This window comes from Cervus canadensis, chromosome 8 (assembly GCF_019320065.1).
Source record: "Cervus canadensis isolate Bull #8, Minnesota chromosome 8, ASM1932006v1, whole genome shotgun sequence".
NCBI lineage: Eukaryota > Metazoa > Chordata > Mammalia > Artiodactyla > Cervidae > Cervus > Cervus canadensis.
In genome coordinates, this window is record NC_057393.1 from 79789807 (window position 1) to 79808943 (window position 19137).

Genomic DNA, 19137 nt, shown 5'->3' on the forward strand with positions numbered 1-19137 from the left:
CCCAGACCCAGCCTGACTTCTTGTGCATAAGCTCTACATCCTGCAGAGCCTGGCCTGAGGCTCTGTGTCTGGGGTCCCCTCATTGTCACTGAGGAGGAGGGGGAAGCCCAGAAGCAGGAGTAGTTCTGCTGCTGTCACTGCACCTCCCTCTCAGCCCCTGGGCCTGCGGGTGACCCTTAGGCAAGCCCCACGCTTTCCCACCTGTTATCATCTTATCAGCCTCTACCTCTGAAAAGCCCTTCTTTAACCTCAAAGAGCCAACTTATTTATCCTTCATGGTGTGACTCAAATGACAGAACTTTGAAAGCTTCTCCAGCTCTAACAGACTAAACTGTCTCACAATCTGAAAGCATTTGTGAGCACCTTCCCATCTCCCTACGGTTGGTGTCTAGTGTTCTCCCTGGATAAGTCACAATTCTCTAGAATGTGCTTTGCTGGGTTGTGTTTCTCCCCATCTCCATCAGTGGCCTCTACATGGAGTGGGTACCCAATGGCTATTTGGACAACTGCCGAACCACTCAAGGCCATCGGCTCAGGTGACCCCCAGGCTACCTGAGTAGGGCTTTCCCCTTCCTGCTGGGCCCATGAGCCCACATGTCCTTGAGGCCTCTCAGAAGCACACCCCAAGGGGGCTCAGTCTCAAGGCTTGGGTGGCTGACCTCAGGCCATCACACCCGGGGGCAGAGACACATCTCAACCCACATGGGAAGCTCCCGTGTCCCAAAACAGCAGCCCCAACTCGAGCAGACTTCAGTAAATGTGTAACTTGACTGTGTACCAGTTCACTGTCAGCAGCAACAGTGCATCGATCACCCTGGATTCCTGGAAGGAGGCCCATCCTAAGAGTCGACTGGCCTGGCATTTGTCCCTCTAGTTGGGAGGCTGCTGGGGCCCCCACCCCCACGGCCTGGCCAAGTCATGTAAACACCCTCCCCCCGGCCTGAGCACAGGACGGTCTGGGAACCGCTCCATCCCCACCCCTCAGACATAAATAGGGCCTCGGTGGCCCAGCCAAGGGAAGAGGCCACCCTGTCTTGGGGACGAGAGCGGAAGGTGAGTGGGAGCCCTCTCCACATACACCCCTCCCCAGCTCTCTTTGTGCGGCTGCCTTGTTTGCTGGCAGGAGAAAGCTGGGCGCTCTGGCGGACAGGTGTGGGGGAGAGCTGCTGGGAGCCTATGGCTAAACTGCACCCAGGAACCAGGGGACAGCGGTGACCTGGGCTGCTGGCGCCATTACCACTGCAGACTCGGAGGGTCCCTCCCCTGAGCGTATCATGGGTCTCACCGGGGGAACTGCTCCCTTCAGCAGCAGGCAGGCTGGCTGGGTCCTCCGCTCTCTCTGAGCAAGACTGGGTCTCAGGGGGCCGGTGCAGGAGGAGTCCGCTGGGTCCTTCTCCAGCCAGAGGTTGAGCAAGGCTCGTGCAGGCAGTGGAGCTGGGGAGAAGGGCAGGCTCAGTGAGCCTGGGGCTGCGTCCCCACAGGGATCAGGGCAGCAGTGGTCTACTTTCCTGCTGCTCTTTTGAGGCAGTGCTGGCTCTGGTCCTGGGTTCAAGGCCCAGGTCCGAGCAGTCAAGCTCATCACTCTGTCTCCTGAGCCTTGGTTTGCTTGTCTATAAAATGGAACCAACAGCAATACCTGGTCTCCCTTTCTCGGGAACTATGCTATAAAATAAGAGTGCTAATACAACCTGACAGTGCTTTCTAAACTTCAGAATAAACTAAAAAGACACAGTCTTGTGATTTTTGTTCAAAAGTAGTATAGATCAGTGTTTAAGTGTATGGAGTATGGAGTCAGGGGCTCTGGGTTCGAATACTAGATCTGTCTCTTACCAGCTGTGTGATCTTGAGCAAGTCTTTGAACCTCTCTCTTCATCTGCAGGACTGCATCATTTAGCCACCACTTATTGTATTTTTAGGAATGTGGGACACATCAGTAAGCAAAACAGAGCAAGAACCTCAGTCTTACGGGATTTGCATTCATGTGGAAGGAGACAGGCGATAAATGCTAAACATAAGAAACACATGTATAACTCGGTGATCAGAGTGTTTCAGGTGACTAGTGCCACAGGGAGAGAGAAGGAGGGCAGGAGGAGTGAGTTCAGAGTGCCAGGCGTGGAGGGCCAGTCGAAGTGCGAAATCAGTGGTGGGGAGGCCTAGACAGGAAGGTAGGGCTGCTGTGAGGGTTCAGACTTGACCCCTGAAGTCACTGAAACCATGACCAGCCGTACATTTGTGTTTGCTACCGTCCTCATTATCCTTAAGCACAAGCCCTGAGATGTAAGAAGGGTTGAAGGAGAGGCTGGTGAAGGGGGAGGCCAGGTGTAGGCAGGTGGAAGAGAAAACCCAAGGTGTGGCTGTCGGGCTGGGAAGCTGTGTGCTGACTTAGCACCAAGGCCAATGGGACAGACCACAGCTGAGGGCAAACAACAGCCTCTGTTCTACCTGGTAAATCACCCGAAATGGTGCCTGTGCCTGAAAGAAGCTGGGAGGCGGCTGCGATGACCTGCACAGCCCCAGCCCAGGACCCTGAGGCCAGTTCCTGAAGGATTCTCCACACTCAGGCCCCGCCAGTTTCCCTTGGAGAGGTGTCAATGGGCAACTTAGGCCTGCCTGACAGGAAGGCCTATAAAGAGAGAAGTTTCTGTCCTTTTTTTCCGTGTTGTGTAACTCTTTGTGGGAACAGTGGGTTGAGTCAAACAGCTTGGAAGGAGAGTAGGTGGGGGTTAAGATCAGAGATCAGAGTTCCCCTGGCAATTTGACACTTAGAGCAGAGTGAGTACACAACGCGTGTCAGCCAGATGCCCTCCCCAAGCAGCTGCAGTCACTGCACCTGACCGGGCATGCGTGGGGTGTAGGAACCAGCTAGTCTTCGAGGCGACCTGGAATTGGCTCTAAGGAGGCCCAGGCCAGCTCTGGGAGGGCAGGGGAGAGAGGAGGGAAATGGGAAGGCTGAGCAGTTACCTGGTGGTACAGCATTGCCCTTCCCTCAAAATGAAGGAGGTGTCATATAAAAACTGCTAGAACTGAATGAACCCATAAAGGGAATATTCATTCTCTCAGTGAGAACCATCGTGGGAAAAGCCAGCAGAGCCGACCCAGGAGCCTTTTCTCCCAGGAGCTCAGCCCACGCCCGTTCTCTTGGCTAGAAGTGAGGCTGAGGCAGAGGTCCCACCTGCCCCGGGTGAGGCAGGGAGAGGTTCTACCTTGTTGATGCACCTCGGCGCCTCCTGGGAGAACTGGGCACAGACCAGTGAAATCTGGTTGTTGATGAATGGGCTTGGGCACAGATGACCTGGAGCCCTGCAGGGATCTACTCTGCAGGGTGGGTGCGAGCTAGTGAGGGGGTTGAGACAGGCAGGGATGTCCTGGCTTCCCCAGGTTGAGTCTATGGTGCTTTATCCCAGCTGCATGTTAGGACCACTGGGAGACTAAAAACCCTTTCTCAGACCCTTCCCAGGGTCACTTAATTAGCATCTCTGGAGGTGAGACTCAGATTGTCATAGTTTCTCAGGCTTTCTGGGTGAGTCCTGTGAGCACTGGGGTGGAGAATAACCTCCGAGAGTAAAGCAGGTTGGAATCGGATCTCTGTTACATCCTTGCTGTAAAATGAGCTTGGGGATGTGTCTCTGTATCTCAGAACTCCCCTTTCTGTGTCTGCAAAGAAGTGAAACAATCTTAGCTTATGTGACACGTTAGACTGGATAATCTATGGGAAAGAGCTTTGTGAACTGTCACGTGCCAAACAATATGAGATCTCCATTCTAAATTATACACCTTAGCTGGGGAAATAAGGGAACATTCCCCACACAGCTGGATTATTTTCTTGTCAGGCTAATTTGTAACAGAGGAGAAACCTCTGTGTGAGTTGGTCTTGTATTCCAAAATAGTTTACCACCTACCCTAGGGCTTGGAGCTGCACAAAGACCCCTGCTGCCCCACATTTTGTTCTTTGGGGAAAATTTATAGCCTTGAACAGGTGGGCATATTGCTGTTATGGGCTGCCACCACAGAGCCACAGACTGGAGTCTTACACAGAAGAAATCTGTATTCTCATGATTCTGGAGGCTGGAAGTTCAAGAACAAGGTGTTGACAGGGTTGGTTTCTTCTGAGGCTTCTTTCCTTGGCTTGCAGGTGGTCTCCTGGCCATCTTTTCCTTATATTTTCATGCGGTTCTCCCTCTGTGTCCTGATCTCCTCTTCTTATAAGGACACCGGTCAGACTGGATTAATGCCCATCCTAAAGGCCTCATTTAACCTAAATTACCTCTTTAAAGACTGTCTCCAAATACAGTCACATTTTGAGGCACTAGGGGTCAGGACTTTGTTAACAAAAATAATCAATAAAGAATCTATAATAAGAATAGACAACTGTTCTATTTGAGCCAAACTGAGGCCTACCGCAGAGAGACACAGATTCAGGAAGCACTTGAGTTGTGTTCCACCAGACAACAAAATAGAGGAGGCTTATGAAGGCAAAAACTGCAAAATTACGTAAGTTGTTTGTCAAGAATTAGGACTGGAACTGGCAAGAAGTAAGGGTGTTTGTTAAGCAAGGATTGGTTCGGGTTCAAAATGGTTGCATAGTTACAAGGGGAGACCTGGAGACCAGAAGGTTGCAGCTGGCAGCTGCGACTATGGTCTTGAGTCTGATACAGTTCAGAAAATTCAAGTTCTCAGTGATATATGAACATGTCTGAAATAACATCCACAATGGCCACCCAGCTCCATTTTGGATAAACCAGAATGACTTCTCCATACTTCAGTATGTAAAAATTTCTTCCATCAACTTTGACATATGAATTTTTAAATTTTTGCATAACAACTATCATGATACTTTGTTTTTACTCAAAGTGTTCCTTTAAAAATAAATTAAGATGCTTCCATATTACTCTTGTTAAACATGACTGAAGCATCATACCACTAATTAACAAAGGTAAAAATGATATCAGCTGCTTACATATTCTTGACAAAAAACACCTGCAATATTTTGTGAAATCATGTGTTTACATTAAGAATAACCCCATTTCATATTTTTAAAATCTACAAATGTCTTAATATTTAGACACCCTTACCACTTTAAAATTTAAACAAAATAAAACCCAAACCCTACCCCAGAATAAAGCCTCACAAAAGCACAGCTCAGCCCACGATAGCGTACTTGCAACTGGAGCATACCTGTCGATGTCTTTCACAGAGCTTTGAGCCACTTCTTCTCTTTGAAATTTATGAGACATGGATGGATGTCTCATGTGCTGACTGGTTGCAGGGAATATTGCTGGAAGACAGGTAATAATCCCCTTTAACTCTTCACAAAATCTTTCAGGATAGCAGAAGCAAGTGCCCGGTCAGAGATGGCTCCTGCTGGCCTGAGCCTAGGGGCTGCCGTCCTTTGCCTCTTGGCCTGGGCTGGCCTGGCTGCTGGCGACCGGGTATATGTACACCCCTTCCACCTGCTCGTCTACAGCAAGAGCAACTGTGACCAGCTGGAGAAACCCAATGTGGAGACACCTCCAGACCCGACTTTCACACCTGTACCCATTCAGTCCAAGTCATCCGCAGTGGACGAAGAGGCCCTGTGGGAACAGCTGGTTCGAGCCACTGAGAAGCTAGAGGCTGAAGATCGGCTGCGGGCCTCGGAGGTGGGGCTGCTGCTCAACTTCATGGGCTTCCACATGTACAAGATACTGAGTGAGACATGGGGTGTGACCAGTGGGGCTGTGTTCTCCCCAGTGGCCCTCTTCAGCACCCTGACCTCTTTCTATGTGGGGGCCTTAGACCCCACGGCCAGCAGACTACAGGCATTCCTGGGCGTCCCTGGGGAGGATCAGGATTGCACCTCCCGGCTGGATGGCCACAAGGTCCTGTTCTCCCTGCAGACCATCCAGGGCCTTCTGGTCGCCCAGGGTGGGGCCAGCAGTCAGGCCAGGCTGCTCCTGTCCACGGTGGTTGGCCTGTTCACAGCCCCTGGCCTGCGCCTGAAGCAGCCCTTTGTGCAGGGCCTCTCTTCCTTCACCCCCATCACTCTCCCACGCTCACTAGACTTGTCCACGGACCCAAACCTCGCTGCTGAGAAGATCAACAGGTTCATGCAGGCAGTGACGGGGTGGAATATGGGCAAACCCCTGACAGCGGTCAGCCCAGATAGCACCCTGCTCTTCAATGCCTACGTCCACTTCCAAGGTAAGGCCAGCCCTCTGCGGGGCTCTGCCCCTGGCCAGTGCAGGAGGGTGGTGGTTCTCTGTCTGTATGAACTCACTGTCCAGCATCTCAGATCAGCTGAGCAGGGCCATGCCTGGAGATGGGCAGGGGGGCAGATGAGCAAGTACCTGAGGCCACCCTTAGAGAGTACCAAATGGCTGCCCCACTGGGCTCCTTGGATGAGCATTATCTGAGCATTGGCCTCCCCATCTGCCACCCTTCTATGTGTAGCTGCTATGCTGAATCCTTTTACTTTCAGCATTGGACCCCCTTGAGAGGCGGTGAAGAGGTATGATTGCCTTTGTTTACCAGTGACAAAAAAGACTCAGACAAACAAAGTGACCACGCCTGATGGCAGAGCCACAAGCAGGGTCCTGAATTCTAAACACACATCGTGTGGCCCAGCTCCACACACAGAAGGGATGGGTTCCTGTCTGTTGAGGTCAAGGGATCTTGTCCTTGAGAAGTTCACTGTCTCATGCAAAAATAACCAGTTTGTTTGCTGGGGTCATTTTGATATTGGGAGATTATTACCTAAATAATGCCTAACACACAAGTTGTTCATTCATTTGGAAATAATGATTGGGGATGTATCACTTGCAAGACTCTGAGCTGGTGTCTCAGAGGGGAGAATAGGGAGACTGCACAAGCCCTGACTCAGCTTGCTGACTGTGGTTAACCAGAAAGCTGGATCCCACAGGCCAATGCCTCAGCCCCAGAGCTGAAGGCAAGGTGCTTTGTGCAGGTGCCCGGGGCTCCGAGTGCTCGGGGAGGGGTGTCGCCTGGGAGAGGACAGAAGGAAGGCTGGGAAATGGTGCAAGACTGCACAGGTCAGGGCGAGAAACCAGGACAGGGGCGATTTTGTTTGGCCTGAGCTCAGAGTGAGAGAATGGGATCAGTGTTAGGCAAGGCCAGAGAGATGGGTCAAGGCCAGATTTTGAGACTCTGAATGTGCTAATGGGAGGTTGGAGTTGTGGGTAGGCGGGAGCTGGGCGCCAGGCATTCTGCTCAGAGGTCCCTGGCCTGTGCTATGGGGGCTGGAGGCAGGAAGAGTGGTTGGAAGGTTATGCAATTGCTCAGCAAACGGTTCCAGGAACAAGACTCTGAGGCTCTGTGAATGGATGGGTGGGCCAGGGAAGCTGTGTGTGAGGTCCCATCAATAAGTGCAACAAGTGGAACTGAGAGACAAAGACGTCAGCCGCTAGAAGGCAGAACTGTGGAGACAGAGGAAGGTTGAACAGAACATAGTTGCTTTCTTACTCTGACAATAACCTGGAAGTCTGAAAAGCTGCCAAGAAGAGGCAGCAGGCTGCTCCCGGGAGCAGGAGGAAGGTGACAGCCCAGGATCACACAGATCTCAGCACTGACAGGTCTTGGGAGCAGAGTCCAGTCAGGAACCACGTAGCTGAGAGTGCCTGCACCCCATGTAGGACCGAGGGGGCCCCTGGGCTGAGCCAAGAGTCGCTAACAGGTGCCCAGGAGGAGAGCTCATTGAGAAAGGCCTGCTTCCCAAAAGGCAGAGTCAGAGCGAGCCACTGGCACCAGGAAAGGGCCACACCTGTTGTCCTAACCTGTCAAAATGTTCTTAATCTCTGGATGAGGACAGCATGCTGTGCGATGAGATGAGCCGAGAGTAGGCCGCAGCTACCCTCGTTTCAGACTCCCATATCTTTTTGGAGGTAGCATCCTTTTTTCCTTTCAGTTAAAGGAAAAAATATTTAGTTCTTTTTTCCCTATAAACTAACAAGCCTCCTGTCATTCCTGTGGGCCAGCTTCTTGTGTGCAGCCCTCCTGGGAGCTGAACTTGCCTGAAGACACAGGGACCCCAGGCTAGAGGACAAGGCGGGGCTGGGGACCTTGCCACTCCTGTCTCACAATACCTGGGCTCCCTTCCCCAGTTCCCTACTCCCACTCGTCGGAGAACCAGAGCCCTGAGTCATTTAAGTCACCCCTGCTCAGACCTCCAAGTGCCAGGTGCCCAGGGGCCACTCTGTGATGGGCTCAATCTCAACTTCACTTTGTGCTCCCAGGAACAACCACAAAATGGGCCTTTCACGGGGCTAGGAAGACTGCAGAGGGAGGGGATATGCTTGTGTGCCCAGCTGCTGCTATGGAGACAGCCCAAGTCACAGTGCTTTCAAGAATTTGCTCAACAACAGCTGAGTCGGCTGGCAGCTCGGCTCCACAACCCCAAGGCCACAGCCTGCTGGCAGGGGTGGGAGGTGACAGAGGGCTTGCCCCTCCCCTCAAGGCCCAGCACAAAGGTTTTACACAGCTCACATCCACTGGTCATCCTGGGTCTCTAGCAGCGAGGGGTACTAAGAAATGTGAAGCAATTCTGTACAACAGCATAATGGTGGATACGTCATTGTGTGTTTGTCTAAACCTGTAAAATGTCCAGGAGTGAACTCTGATGTGAACCATGGACTCTGGGTGATGATGATGTTCATCAGTGTTAACAAATGGACCATCTAATGGAGTTGGTGGTGGGGGAGGCTGTGTGTTGCTGAGGAGTAGGGGGTATATGGGAAATATCTGCACTTTCGTCTTAATTTTGCTGTGAATCTAAAACTTCTCTAAAAAATAGTGTTTTTGTTTTTTAAAGTGAGCATGGCAGAGCCCAGGCTTGGGGCCAGGACAGCTCTGGGCCTGAGTTTGCCTGGTCTGTTAACAGTGGGGTAGGATTTTCCTCTGTGGGCCTCAGGTTGGGGCCTGGTGTGTTCTACATTTCAACACTGGCAGTTCGTGGATTCTGCAGGAGGAAGGCTGTCGGGTGCCCTGGGGCTGGTGAAGTTGTGGGGCCAAGAAAGGGCAGAGCAGCCTGGGGCAGGGGGAGGGAGAGGCAGGAAGGAGGCTTTGGTGGTGGTGGAGGCTTTAGAGGCAGCCCTGCCCCTCTGCTCCGCCAGAGCCCCGTCCTCTCCCTTACGCTTCCCTTCCTGTCTCCTGCTGGGTCCCCAGGAAAGATGAAGGGGTTCTCCCTGCTGCCAGGGCTCAAGGAGTTCTGGGTGGACAACACCACCTCAGTGTCGGTCCCCATGCTCTCTGGCACCGGGACCTTCCACTACTGGAGCGACAGCCAGAACAACCTCTCCGTGACCCGCGTGCCCCTGAGTGCCAACACCTACCTGCTGCTCATCCAGCCACACCACACCCCCGACCTGCGAAAGGTGGAGGCCGTCACCTTCCAGCACAACTTCCTGACCCGAATGAAGAATCTCTCTCCTCGGTATGGCTCCAGGAAACTGCTTGGACCCTCCTGGGCTGCCCCCCATCCCGGAGAGCAGGGATCTGCGGGGCCATTCTGCCTAGGGAGTGGGGGGGTGTGGGGGGGAAGGGCGCGGTGTCAGCTGAGTCTTGGGCGCCCAGCAGGCAGGGGGGCAGGTGGGAAAGGCGAGTAGAGGCCTGAGCACCCCCACACGAGCACCCCCTGCAGTCATGGACTCAGCTCTTTTTATCTCCTCTCTCTGGGTGCAGGAGAGGTAGGGGAGGAGGAAGCCATTTTCCCTTGTGCAGACACTTACCTGCAGGGTTGGGAGGCCCGCATTCAATGGGCCCCCTGCTCTGAGACAGGCACTAAGGGCACAGGGGGCCTCCTGAGGTCAACACTTTTTAAGTCGTGTAAAAAACAATTGTGATAGACATGTCACATAAAATCGATCACCTGAGCAATGCTTAAGTGTTTATCAACATGACATCAATACCCAAGGCAGGCAGGGCTTCTGTGTGGAGGTGAACTGAGCTGATGTAAGTGACGTGCCCACACAGAGGCTGACCTCGTGCCTGCCCCTCCCCTCCCCCTCCCACGGGGAGCTCAGCACTGCTCTGGGAAGTAATAAGACATGACATTATTTTAGAGGATAGCATTTTAGAATTACCCACTGAGCACGCTTTCAATGCAACCAACCTAAAAAAGGAACAGAAGGCAGAACTGACAACTGTTCACATCAATCCCTCAGAGAGCTCCACTGTTGAATTTTGTACCTCCCTCTCATAGTATTTAAAGAAAATGAAAGCTTGTCAGTGTATTTATCGCTGAAAGTTTTCCCAAGACACCTAGCTGAGTGAGCATGGCGAAAGTTCCTCGTTCAGGAGCACCGCTTCCCAGGTCTTCTGTGAGGCCAGCGTGCGCCAGCGCCTCACACTATGAGACACCCTTGGTAACCATGCGTCATCTCCCCAGGGCCATCCACCTCACCATGCCCCAGCTGACACTGAAAGCGTCCTATGACCTGCAGGACCTGCTTGCCCAGGCCAAGCTGCCTACTCTGCTGGGCGCCGAGGCAAACCTGGGCAAGATCAGCGATGCCAACCTTAGAGTTGGAAAGGTACTGGGCGGGTGCTATCCGTGCCTGCCGTGGGTTCTGTATGTTCGTGGAGTGGGACGCACGGGCAAGAGGGACATAGAGGAGGCTTCACCGAGGGGGTGGGCTGGGGGGTTGGGGAGAGGCAGTTAGGATGGAGAGGCGTGAGCGCATGGCCAGGAGGCCATTGGCCCAGGGTGGGGGAGAAGTGAGCAGCGCTCTCCGGGTCTTCCCAGGGACAGCTGGAGAGCAGCAAAACCCTCCCCTGCATGTGTTCGTGGCTCTGCGCAGCCAGGCCTCGCCTTGGGGCCTCTCCAGAGCCTACAGCAGGGTCAGGACTAGGGCCTGGAGAGCAGAGCCTTTAGGCTGGCCACCGGCCCTGGCACTCAGCTCCTGGCTTCAGGGAAGCACACAGCAGTGGACGGACTGTCCCAGGAGCACAGGGGTGATGCAACCCCATGGCTGAGAAGAGCCTTAATGCTGGGAGGGTGAGAAGTGGGGGGTGGCTCACAGTCCTGGCCTCGGAGCCCTCTGTGCTGTTAGCAGAGAGAGGAAGCAAGCCCTGGTGGGCCATGGTCCAGGGGCCAAAGACTCTGTCTGCCCGGGACAGCAGGGGAAGGTGAAGATGGGTGGGTTTGAGGGACACTTTGGAGAAGAGCCATTGCATCACGTGAGCTGGGTCAAGTGAGAGTGGGCAGGCTGGAGAAGGGCACCCCCTGGGGCCCGGCCTTCAGGAGTGACCCCCAGGCTCACTGCTTTGCAGGTGCTGAACAGCGTCCTTTTTGAACTAAAAGCAGATGGAGAGCAGGCCCCAGAGTCCGTCCCACAGCCGGCTGGGCCAGAGGCCTTGGAGGTGACCCTCAACAGCCCATTCCTGTTGGCTGTCTTGGAGAGAAACTCAGCCGCCCTACACTTCCTGGGCCGCGTGTCTAACCCGCTGAGTGCAGAGTGAGGCCGCCACCCGTGTGTCACCACCGGTGTCGTTACACGTCCCCGTTCTCTTCCACGGAGTCCACCGGGAGCTGCGGGCAGCCGCTCCGCTCAGGAAACGTGCACTGTGTACAGTGAGCAGCCTTTGGGGGGTGGTGGTGGATGCAGCGCCATGAGCCCGTTTTGCACAGGCCACTGCTCCTGATAAGAGTTTGAACACATCAGCTTGACTGTGAAACCAAAAATGGTTTCCTTTTTCACTGAGGACAAAACTGGGCACCAAAATTAAAACACCCCTTTCTCATTGCCCCAGGCTTACCTTTGGCTTATTGACGGTGACGATGACCTGCAAGTGGTTCCCCAGTGCCTTCCTTTCTCTGGGTTTCTGTTTTTCCTTCCCGATACTTGCGGTTTCTGAAAAACACATTATGAAAAAAACACATGTGTCTGAATGTATGTTAATCCGTAATCCCTGGCTGATTATCCCTGTGTTATTAATAAATGTCTTGCAACAATAAACAAAAAAGAAAAATTCTTTCACTTGGCAGCAGCAGGACAAATATGTGTGAGGTAGCTAGCAGGCTGTACTGGAGCCCTGTTTGCATGGGGCTTTCATGGAAGGCACAGGCTGTCCTCAGCCTTGTCTGGAGAAGTTCTGGGTGGTGGTGACCAGCTGCACAGACCCCACTGGGCAAAACTGGGCGGGGGATAGCTGTCACTCGTCCTCCTGAACACCCCCTGGAGTGCTGTTGACACTGTGCTTGGAATCAGAAGACAGAGAAAGAAATCTTCACCCATGAACATGGGCACATGTCTCCCTCAGTGTGGACCCCACCTTCTAAATCTTGGGAAGGAGGTGGGCCCGTGCTGTTTTCCCTTAACTGTGAAATGAACAGAAAGCACATTCTCTCCCTCCCGTCCCTGAATACTCAGAGGACTAAGTAGGCTTGCAGTGTAGCCACTATCACAAGGGTCAAGGAGCAGGGGAGGGAGGACAGGGGAGCTGGGAGGCTTGAGGGGTGGAAACGGGTGGTATCTGCGGTCTGCTTGTAGGAGCTGCCCAGTCTGCCCTGGCTCGTCCAGAGGGAGCTGTGAGGATGGAGGCAGGGTCTGCACCTGGACCAAGGCCAGCATCTCAGGCCCTCTCCATACACACCCAAGTGCCCCTTCTACAGCCAAAAACCCTCTGCCTAGTTTCGACGTCAGGGGAGATGGCTGTCCTTCCCACCTCTGTGGGCCTCAGAGGCTTCTAGTCTGCAGCACCGGGCACAGAAGGCAGCATGGAATTGCTTAGGAGCAAAGGGTCTAGAGACAGCGGGCTGGCAGGAAGTCCAGCTCCAACACTTACTAACCCAGATCCAGTTATTTCACCTCTCTGGGCCTCCCCATCCTTATTTGTAAAATAGGACACAGAACACTTGAGTGAATAAATGAATAATAACCACCATTACATCAATGGACCTTAGTCCATACAGAGTTCATGACCTCCACCCTGTCTAGAAGTCCTGTTCCACAGAATTGCAGCGGGGATTGGGGTGCCTACCTGTGGGCAACTGTGGCAAGCTGAATAGTGGCACCCAAAGACACCCAGGCCCCAGTCCCTAACATCCATGAACATGATCTTAGATGGCAAAGGGGGTTTGCAGATGTGATTGAAGGTCTTGAGATGAGGTGCTCCTGGATTGTTGGGGAGCCATCAGTGCAGCCACAACCATCCTTGTGAGAGGGAGGAACAAAGAGACTGGAAGAGGAGAAAGGATACAGGGCAAATTGTGAGCATAGCCCCAAGAAGCTCGCAAGGAAAGGACAGGACCCTCCCGCAGAGCCTCATGGGAGCACTGCCCTGGGAGCCTGTGAGAAATGCTCAGGCCTTACCCAGACCTCCTGAGTCAGGATGTGTATCTTTACGGGAGGCCCAGGGATCACACTAGAGTTTAGGGAGCACTGCTTTAAGTGATGCTCAAAAGCTCACTTCCAAACACAGGCTTCTAGAAGGGAATGTGGCCACAGCCAGTCAGGCCCCACCACTTGGATTTAGGATCTCAAGGGGACACATGTTCAAACCAGAAACATAACCTTTGTAGTGTCTTCTGTAATTTCTCAGACAACTTAAAGCAAAAAAAGGGTTATTTTCAAAATATATGATTACTGGATTCAGAGCTGCTTGCCAAAAAATATCCTCCCAGGAAATGCCTTTCTTCATTTGACATATATTTGTGAGGGGCCCACTGAAAGTCCAGCTTTGTGCTGGGTGAGGAGACCCAGCCGGACAAGTTATCGAGTCTTACTGTGGTTCTGAAGTTGTCTGCATAGACCTGGGACAGCACTACCACGGCAGCGGGAGGAAGAGGAATGTTGGTGTTTTTGACTTTATTTCAGAAAGCAACTGGCAGACTAATGGACTCTCTGTCCTTGTTGCGGAGCTTTTATACTGACAAAGGAAATTTGGGTCAGGACACTCAATAGCAGCATGTTGTAGATTATTCAACACAAAAATATTAATTGTAGAGATTTCTCTTTAATATTTCCGCAGCAAATCCTATGTCTTCTTGGGGTTGCAAAGTGCTTATCCAGTAGATCAGGTCATCATCTAGCAGTCACGGTTACCTTCAATCTGATATTCCTGGTGGGCATGAGCCCTGGCCTGAGGACAGCCAGGGGGATTCAGCGCAAGGCCCCATGAAGAACGTCATCAGATCCCAAATCTCTTACTCATTTCGCTCCTTAATTTCTGTCTCCTCTTCTGCAGATTGGGAAGAGCAGTGCTGGCGATGGAGGGGCTGATACACCTGATTGCTGTCCACCACATTCAGAAACAAGAGAGGTAAAGTGGCCAGAGACAGTGCTGGAGCCCACCTCCGCCCAAGGCTGGACGGCACAGTTGCCAGGGAAGGATGTGCTGGTGGAGAGCTCGGCGTGGCCTCAGGGAACATGTGTGACTTGAAGATGTGGCGATGCAGCGTGTGCCACGCACTCTTGCTATGCTGTTACAGGCTCACTTGGAGCACGAGGCTGTGGGCACCACAGGCCTGTTCCCTTAGCTTCTCCAGATCCGAGGTGCGTGTGCCAAGCACCCCAGCGCCGGACCTGGAGTCCCAGGGCGACCAGGGTCCCGCTCGGTCTGCAGGTGCCAGCTCAGCAGCTGTGCACTGCACACCCACCTCTCGCCCCTGTTCTGCCCCTGCTGCCCACAAGCCCGGCACCACACAAGGACGCACAGCCTGGCCTGGTGAGCTGGCTCCTCAGACGAGGGCTCACACCTTGAGGGCGAATCCCTCTTGCTGTTTCGCTTGGTGTTGTTCCTCTGACCAGCTTCCTAAAATTAAGACACACATCTATCCAAGGGCAGGGCCCTCCCTGCTAAGATGAGAGTGCCTGTTCTCTAACAGAGAGCAGAGACGCCAGAGCACGCCCCGCTGGAGGCTGGCAGCCTGGACAGGGCCCGTGCCCTGCCTGCAGTGCTCACTGCTCTCTGGGGCCCCGCTCCTGTCCCTCCCGCTTCTCCAGTTCCATCTCGTCACTCCTGCCAGCTCCCAGGCCGGCTCTCTTCCTTCCCTGTCACTTTTTCTTCCTCTCCCCCTCCAGTTAACCCAGAGAGGAGGTGTACCTGCTCTCATGTCAGTGTTGGGCTGAAGGGGCAGAGCCAAAGCCACGCACATGCGCTCTGCACGTATGTGTGAATATGGGAGCGAACAAAGCACCCACATGCTTGCAGCGCCACCTCCCAACACTCCCGACTCTCCCCCTTCTCCCACACGCAGGAGCAGGTTGCCAGGAAGGGGCCCTGCTGCCTTCAGTGGGAAGGTGTGTTGGGTCACCCTCCCACAGCCCAGATCTGCCACATACCTGAAGGGCACTCCATGACAGATAGAACCTACAGGTGCAAAGGAGAGGGGACGTGGTATCTGACTGTGCTGAATTCACAAATAAGAGGTGCATACGCTTTGGCAGGCTCTTTTATTAGGAAACTGATCCCCCTGCTGCTTCTTGCTGTTGACAGAGGTCTGGGTGATGAGGACTGTTCTGAACACCTAGTGGGAGAATGGAAAGCCACCTGTGTAGCCCCGTCTAGAAAGTCAGAGTCATCAGGGAGAAGGGTGTTTGTACAGTGTAGCCACCCCTCTGCAGCCAGTCCCTTCTAACTGCAGGGCCAGAAAGCTGACTTTTTATATTCAGACATACATGTATTTACTTCAATCATATTTTAGAAATCATCTCTTCCACACTAAGATTTACAATAAAAATAAAATAATTTGCTCTGTAAACTATAGTAGAAAGTTTCAAACATCTTAAAATTATCTTCCATACAACGGAAAAAGGCTTTTGTATTCTTTTTGGGTGAAAGAAGACCCAAAGACGCTGAGGGAAGCTGCCCTGGCGCGTTTTTGGGAACCAGCGGACGCGCGTCCGTGTCGCAGCCTGAGAGAGAACAGAGCCGCTTTCTTCCCTGCAGGCGTGAGGTCCAACCTTCCCCTGGGCTACTCCAAGACACTTAAGGCTGGTCCGCAGGCGCCTGGTCCTTGGCAGCAGCAACGAGCTCTGCGAGAGCCGGAAAACTTCTTATGTCCTTTGTTCGCAGGCCCATCTTTTCTATCTGTAAAGGGAATGAATCAAGTTAGCTGAACATGGAAGAGACTCTTACAAAGAAAACAAGATATGCACCCTCACCTCACCCTCCACTAAACCAGAAAAAGGCAGTTTCCCGAAGACTGGTAGAATAATTTTTTACTTTCAAATAAATGAAGTAAAAAAGTGTACTTATTATAACATTTACTTCTGGAGGTCATTCTAAGAAGTCCATGTCAATTTATCTCCGTTCACTAAATCATTCTCCCACCAGGATAAGAGCCTCTCTTATAGGCTGGAAGAGAAAACTCACACTAAGAAAAGGAACTTTCTACGTGCCGAATTCTCAGAAACGACTTGCCTGAGGTCTTAATCTCTCAGCATATCATTAACAGCCTTTTCTTAGAAACAACTCTGGCACAGCAACCATGTGGCAACAGAGATGCAGCACAGTGCGCGTCACCCTTCATTCAACACCACCACCAAGCACACGTGCACACACGCACAGCGGGGCCCGGGAGACTCCAGACCCGCTGCACGGTCTCTGCTGGCGTGCTGCGGCTGGTCTGGGGGCCGCGAGGAACCCATCTCCCTGTTCTTTTGCTCATTTGCTCTTCATTTGTCTATGACCAACTTTTTTGCCCATAAAAAGACTTTAAGTTTCTCTTGTGAAATAGAGTAAGTAGACAGAAGAAGGTAATAAGACTTTCTGCCAGGATATCCCTGTAAATTCACCTGAAAATGGAAAAATCTGGATTTTTCAGTGATGACATTGAGCCATAAGAAAGAGTGACTAGAAAACCAAGCATCTTTTGATGGGAATGTCATGATATCACTTTTTCTCTAGCAAAAAGGTCGTGCTGGTGGCCCAGTGGTTAACAATCTGCCTGCCAATGCAAGGGACATGGGTTCAATCTCTGATCCAGGGAGATTCCACATGCCACAGAGCAACTAAGCCCACGTGCCACAACCACTGAAGTGCCACAACTACTGAAGCACCACATGCCTTAGAACCTGTGCTCTGCAACAAGAGAAGCCACAATCTGAGAAGTATGTACTACAACCAAGAGTAGCTCCGCTTGCCACAACGAGGGAAAGCCCATGAGCAGCAACAAAGACCCAGTGCAGCCAAAAATAAATAAATAAATTTTAAAAAGGTCTTTCTTGAGGATTTATTGCTACAGAAAACCTAAGCAGTTGAGAAAGCCAGTTTCTGAACATTCAAAAGTTTGACACTCAGTAAGGATGGAAGGCCCTACATAGGATCCACACTTGCCCATAGGTGATGGTACCTACGTGGATGTCCACCCATCCACTGTGTGACACCAAAATTTGTGTTTTATAGAAAACCTAAAAAACGCAGGCAGGGAGACAAAGAAACTGTGCTGAGACGAGTTCTCAAGCAGCGCACAGAGACATCAATGGCCCAATGCTTCTCTAGTTATTCTAAAGCCAAACTAACAAATATCTCAAAGGACCCTCAGCTGCCCAGCACCAATGCCACGTCAAGCACGTTTCAGGCTCTGGACCAAAAGGACACCATCTCCGCCTATGGGCTCATGTCCCAGCAGCTTTGGGAACATGAATGCCAGCAAGCCAAGAGAATAGCAATTCACTGGACCTCAGAAAGTCTGCTTTTTCCTTCTCATATTCCCTAGGTGCACATCCTCTTCCTTCAAGTGTCTGGGGCCCTGGTCCTCTTTTCTAGCACCGGGAATGAACTTTTGGTCCCTCCCAGTATCTCTGGGCTCAGGGGCATTGCCGGGTGCCTGCTGGGCCCTTGGAATGCAGTCAGGCCCCTTGGAAGGGCAGCGGCGCTCGGGTCACCTGCTCTCCTAAATATGCAACATCCAAGGCCAACTGCAGTCGGATCTTGTCATCATCACTCATGCCGCCGCCACTGAGCCCAGCTGGGCTGGCGGGAGTGGCTCTCCTGGCCTGTTTGAGCCGCTTCAGGCTCTCCTCCATCTTCCTCACAGCGTTCAGGACATCCGACACGGTCTCATAGTACCTTGAACATAAGACAGCGGTCAAAGAGACGCAGTACCGAACATATCCACGAGCTTTGTGAACCAAAAAACGGATTTTTTTAGTTAAAATTTCAATTCCAATAAAAGATCAGCCATAGTAAATACTGTTTAAGACTGAAAGAAAAATAGGGTCTTGACTCTCTAGCATTGTATTCCCTCAGAATTTAAGAACTATGTATATGAATTTTGTCTAAAATGTCCGTCCTGAACACTAAGAGAAATCACAGGCCAAAGTCTTTCCTATATCAAGGCTGAACAGCAGCTCATTTCTCAAATGTAAGTAACAAATTCATTTACAATCAGTTCTAGGAACAGCTCATCTTTTTTAAAGAGTAAAAGTATTTCAAAAATTTTAAACAAAACTAACTGCCTTCAAAATGATTTCCAAATTATAAATGAGCTATATTTCAAAATTTTATTTACAACTGGTTACCTGGCATTTATAATACATTTGCCCACAGAAATCGCATTATAACTCGCTGCTGTTCTAAATTAACTCACAAATGCTGCTTAGTTCATAAGCAGTAGAAAGAAACAAAATGTTATTGCAAAATTAATAATTAAAACTCAACAACAAAATCAAATAAAATATTTTGATGTAACTCAATGCTGGATTTGGGGAAAACAGTTGGTTGAATTAGAACTGAAGAGGCATTCAACCAGACTGAAGACCTCCTCTAATTTCATCAGCCTGAGGATTTGACAGCAATCCTGTAAGAGCTGTAATCACACTCTACAATGAACACGTTTGCTTCCTTCATTACCCTGGTCTACCCAGTGCAAGTCTGCTGATGACGTGGCGTGACTGGAGCCGCTATGGACTGGCAGAGTTGAGAAGGACGGACCTGAAAGGAGAAAGTGTGCCTAGACCTGCAGACACTCCCACACGAAGTGACGTTAAGGACAGTCAAATGCAGTGCGCAGGGGGACTGTGGAATACGCCTGGGTGCCAAACGGTGTGTGAGCTATGAGGCAGGGCTGGCGTGGCTGCAGGCCAGGCAGAGCCTTGGCTGGCGTGCAGTGAGCACAGATGGGAGGAGACTGGGTGCCCACATGGAGCCTTGTCCAGAGATAGGCCATAGAAAACAACTGTGATGGTCCCAGTGGTCTCT

General features: G+C 51.8%; 2 protein-coding genes across 4 annotated transcripts in view; one reads left to right on the plus strand and one right to left on the minus strand.

Moving 5' to 3' along the window:
* Positions 1–935: 935 nt before the first annotated feature.
* On the plus strand, positions 936–11948 carry AGT (angiotensinogen). The gene is made up of 5 exons (XM_043476963.1): positions 936–1053; positions 5324–6180; positions 9157–9424; positions 10379–10523; positions 11263–11948. Exons 2-5 carry the CDS (start codon positions 5352–5354, stop codon positions 11449–11451), a joined length of 1431 nt encoding a protein of 476 aa, XP_043332898.1. The 5' UTR covers positions 936–1053; positions 5324–5351; the 3' UTR covers positions 11452–11948.
* A 3419-nt stretch (positions 11949–15367) lies between these two features.
* COG2 (component of oligomeric golgi complex 2) overlaps positions 15368–19137 on the minus strand; it is a 42593-nt gene continuing 38823 nt past the window's right edge. For all 3 annotated transcript variants that reach the window (XM_043476959.1, XM_043476961.1, XM_043476960.1), the window contains 2 exons: positions 17823–18006; positions 15368–16023 (listed from right to left, as the gene is read on the minus strand). In XM_043476959.1, the coding sequence (XP_043332894.1) occupies positions 15922–16023; positions 17823–18006 (286 nt within the window). In that variant the 3' untranslated portion in view covers positions 15368–15921. The remainder of the gene's footprint in view (positions 16024–17822; positions 18007–19137) is intronic.

Coding starts and splice junctions, on each gene's coding strand:
- AGT (XM_043476963.1), top strand. CDS start 5,352: ATGGCTCCTGCTGGCCTGAGCCTAGGGGCTGCCGTCCTTTGCCTCTTG. Junction 6,181..9,156: donor TGCCTACGTCCACTTCCAAG/GTAAGGCCAGCC, acceptor CTGGGTCCCCAG/GAAAGATGAAGGGGTTCTCC. Junction 10,524..11,262: donor CCAACCTTAGAGTTGGAAAG/GTACTGGGCGGG, acceptor ACTGCTTTGCAG/GTGCTGAACAGCGTCCTTTT.